The sequence below is a fragment of the Octopus bimaculoides genome, chromosome 1 (assembly GCF_001194135.2).
Source record: "Octopus bimaculoides isolate UCB-OBI-ISO-001 chromosome 1, ASM119413v2, whole genome shotgun sequence".
In the NCBI taxonomy this organism is placed as follows: Eukaryota; Metazoa; Mollusca; class Cephalopoda; order Octopoda; family Octopodidae; genus Octopus; species Octopus bimaculoides.
Window position 1 is genome coordinate 119,570,128 of NC_068981.1, and position 4,224 is coordinate 119,574,351.

Consider the following 4,224-nt stretch of genomic DNA (forward strand, 5'->3'; position numbering starts at 1 on the left):
AGGACTTATTCTTTGTAAGCCTAGTACTTATTCTATCGGTCTCTTTTGCCGAACCGCTAAGTTACAAGGATGTAAACACATCAGCATCGGTTGTCAAGCAATATTGGGGACACACACACAGACACACTAACATATACATGCACATACATATATACGACGGGCTTCTTTCAGTTTCTGTCTACCAAATCCACTCACAAGGCTTTGGTCGGCCCGAGGCTATAGTAGAACACTCTTGCCCAAGATGTCACGCAGTGGGACTGAACCCAGAACCATGTGGTTCGTAAACAAGCTATTTACCACACAGCCACTCCTACGCCTACATTGATGCTATTTTGATCTAATATTGTATGCATGGATGGATATTAATAATTTTTCTCTCTTGACCTATTCCTGATAGTATTCTAACTTAATGACTAATTTATGAATTTTAATTTATTCTTTTTAATATTTGTTTCTAGGAACTTGTGTTATCCTGTCCCAAGTTCATTGCTACTCAGTTCCCACTGAATGTAACTATCGTTGACTTTTGGATTATGGTCTATGAACAAGGTGCTGAAGTTATAGTGAAACTGTTTAGTGAAGCTGAAGAAGGCAAGGTAAACAATCTATTTATCCTTTCTATAATGAATATCACCATCAAAAAATGGAATATTTTCTTTATTATCTTTAACCCATTACCTCCCATAATTCTGTTAACTGGAATTTTTTTATGAAACTTTTTTTTCTAGCATAAAACAGCCTTAGAAACATGCTGGAATGATCAAAATAACATTTCAAAAAGAAATAAGCGAGATATTCGGTGAAAAATTAGCAAACCTCATTTGAATATCAGAGAAATCTACCTAGTTGATATAGCAAAAAGGTTAGATATGTGTAAATATTGACAGATGATTACGAAATTTGTAATTTTTAAGTGATCTCATATGAGATCACTGGTAGGTAATGGGTTAATGTATTGAAAAATAGTTATTTCTTTCTAAAGAGTTGATGCATGTTGATGAGAATGACGCTAGTTACTTCAAAATGTAACAGTTAAAAAAAAATTTTTTTTTACATATTTATCCTCTGAACAATCAGCATTACTGCTACCATCACTATTGCTGCCACCAACACAACACTATTGCTACTACCACCAACCTCACCACAACCACAACATTATCATCTACCTCCCCCTTCATCATCATCATCTCCACCACCTCACCATCATCATCACTTTAACAACCTCTACCATCATCATCGTTGTACATGGCCATCACTAAAGCTGTCATTACTTGCATCAAAATTAGAAAGAATGCTTTTCCATAAAAATATAATGTATTGGTTCAAATGGATTGTTGTTTCAGATATTTATAGTTATGTCAATGATAAACTCACTAAATGTATTTTATATCCTTCAGAAATATCCAAATTACTGGCCAACAGAGAAAGGTCAAGTCATTTTTCATGGTCCCATTGGTCTAACTTTACAGACCTGTAAAGAAAAAGAATTTTGGACTGAACGTCTTATTTATCTTACACATTCTGAGGTAAGCTGTTACTGCTGTTTTTATTGTTGTCATAATTTCATTTTTATTCATCTAGCATACCATAATTGATGACCTATAAAACCGACCTTTCTTCTTCAAATGGCTCAGAAAATACTCATAGTTTGTGTATGTGAAGTTGTTATAATGAACTTATTGTATGCAGTGCTCAGGTGTACTACAATTCATCAGAAAAAAGTAACCAAAACAGGACACAGAATATGCACAGGAAGTGAACAATGAATAAGTCTTAAAAAAGAAAAAAAAAACGAAGAAATTGGGCGGAAGAGGGGGCATCAGGTGTATTGTTGGCAAATTTCAGGAAGAATGTAGTGTTCTGTCATGGGCGCTGTGTTGTTTTGATTTTGTAAGCATGTCCACAAATGTTACACATATGGAATTCAAAAAGGTGCCTGATTTTGTTGTTGGAAACATGGTGGATAATCATGTAGGTGTCTACCAAGTCAGTTGCCTGATGTCGGAGCATTGTGTCCATGCCCAGGTTAATGTTCACCCAAGTACAATAGACTACCAGTATTTCTATGTTGCTATCTCCATAATGCTGTAATATTATTTACCACCACCATCATCATTGATGCTACTTTTACAAGCACTTTTAGTCAAGAGGAATTATCCTAAATATTAAGCTTGCTATCCTAAGATGAACAGTTTCATTCAGCACCTAATTCTTAAAAGTAGTAACTGTTTTTGTACTTGTATCTCTTAATGTTTGTCATAGAAATGATACTTGGTTACAACAATGAAGGTTCCAGTTGATCTGATGAGTGGAACCACTGGTGCATGTGGCTGAGCACTCCACAAACACATATACTCTTAGCGTAGTTCTCAGAGAGATTCAGCGTGACACAATGTGATAAGGCTGGCTCTTTGAAAATACAAGTATTACTCATTTTTGACAGCTGAATGAACTGGAGCAATATGAAATAAAGTGCCTTGCTCAAGGATACAATGTGCTGCTGGGAACTGAACTCATGACTTTAGGATTGTGAGTTGAATACCCTAACCATTAAGCCACTTACTCCTGTTTGTTATGCTTGACACATAATCTTATTTTTATGTGGAAACGCATTTCAGTTTTTGAAAGAAGCTTTGAAATTGGTGGTAAGGTGGTGTTGAGTAACTACTGACTATAATCATTGTTGCTGCATAGCTCAGTATCATCATTGTTATCTCTTGTTAGTCACTGTTCTTTTCTGCTGTTAAGCTGCTTTTATTTTCTCTTGTAAATCACAGCAAAAGCATTATTGAAAAAACTCTTTTTCTTGCATGCATTGTATTTGTATTTTTTTGTTCTATGTTGCTGCTACATCAGCATCATAGCTACATTATTTCAAGAAACATTTTGCTGTATAAAGTACACAAAAAATCTCTGCTGAAATCGGTGGGGGAGGGATTTTATTTGACTGTGAGCCTTAAGTTATCAAATATGGCATTAAAATTTAATGAGGTAATTTTTGTCCCCTACTTAAATGTGGATGTTCTGTAAAAACAAACTACACTGCTGTAGATACCATGAGAAAAACTTTCATATTGGCTTTTGGTGCAAAATGGACTCGTTATATCTCCAGTGTCCAGACCACAGATTATATGATTTCTTCCTTGGTCTCCATCAATGATGGAAGATCATGATTTCATTTGATTCTGATTGTTTTGGTGTGACACAATTTCATTTAATCGGATTTTGAATGTTAGCATTGTTTAATACTATTTAATGTAACTATTTCATACTTTAACAGATTTAATATTTAACAATTGAGATTACTACAGATCTGCTTAACTTAATTCCATATAGTATAAGGCAGTATATGATAATACAATTTGACTCAGATTAAGAGTTAATTTAACATAATTTGAATTTAACATAATGTAATGCAATATAATTTACCTTTGAATTATTTTACAGTTTAAATACATTAAACCATATGAGTAAATTGTATTTTAATTAATACATAACCATTGCATTAAATGTAATATGTTTTAATTATATGTAATATTTAATCAATACTACATAATTTTTCAAAAATTAATACAATAAAATTTTAAGTATTACAATTGAATTTATATACATATAGTTTTAAAATATAATTTAGAGATATTCTAATTCAATTTTGATTTAACACAATTTTGCTTAATACAGAGCTCTATAATAAAATATTATTCAGCAATTTAAATTTAAAAAAAAAATCTAATTTGATTTTCTAATTTTCAATGTAAAGCTTAAATTTCAATGAATATTTTTTATGTTTTTTGATTAGACTAAGCAAGCTAGAACAATTGTCCATCTTCAATATCGGAACTGGCCTGTCAGGTATACATTTGAAATATATGCAATTCTAACCACATATTTAATTTTTTATTTTACTGATATTGTTTCTTCTTTCTGCATTGCTTCATATTCTGTTTCTCTTTCCATCCATCTTCCTCTATTTTTCTTCTGTCCCTCTGCTCTGTCCAATCTGTCTCCTGCCTTTTTCCATCTGCCCTTTTCCTCCTCTCTCTTTCTTTTTTCTTCCATCCATCCTTCCTCTCTCCCGTTACCTCTTCCATTCTTTCTTTCATCTGCCCATCTATCTCCCTCTCTCTTTCCCCTGCTCCCTCTCTCTTTCCCCTGCTCCCTCTCTCTTTCCCCTGCTCCCTCTCTCTTTCCCCTGCTCCCTCTCTCTTTCCCCTGCTCCCTCTC

At 33.5% G+C, this 4,224-nt stretch overlaps 1 protein-coding gene across 2 annotated transcripts in view; it reads left to right on the forward strand.

Moving 5' to 3' along the window:
• LOC106867958 (tyrosine-protein phosphatase non-receptor type 23) overlaps nt 1-4,224 on the forward strand; it is a 108,264-nt gene that overhangs the window by 95,657 nt on the left and 8,383 nt on the right. For both annotated transcript variants that reach the window (XM_052969842.1, XM_052969843.1), the window contains 3 exons: nt 459-596; nt 1,398-1,526; nt 3,800-3,852. In XM_052969842.1, the coding sequence (XP_052825802.1) occupies nt 459-596; nt 1,398-1,526; nt 3,800-3,852 (320 nt within the window). The remainder of the gene's footprint in view (nt 1-458; nt 597-1,397; nt 1,527-3,799; nt 3,853-4,224) is intronic.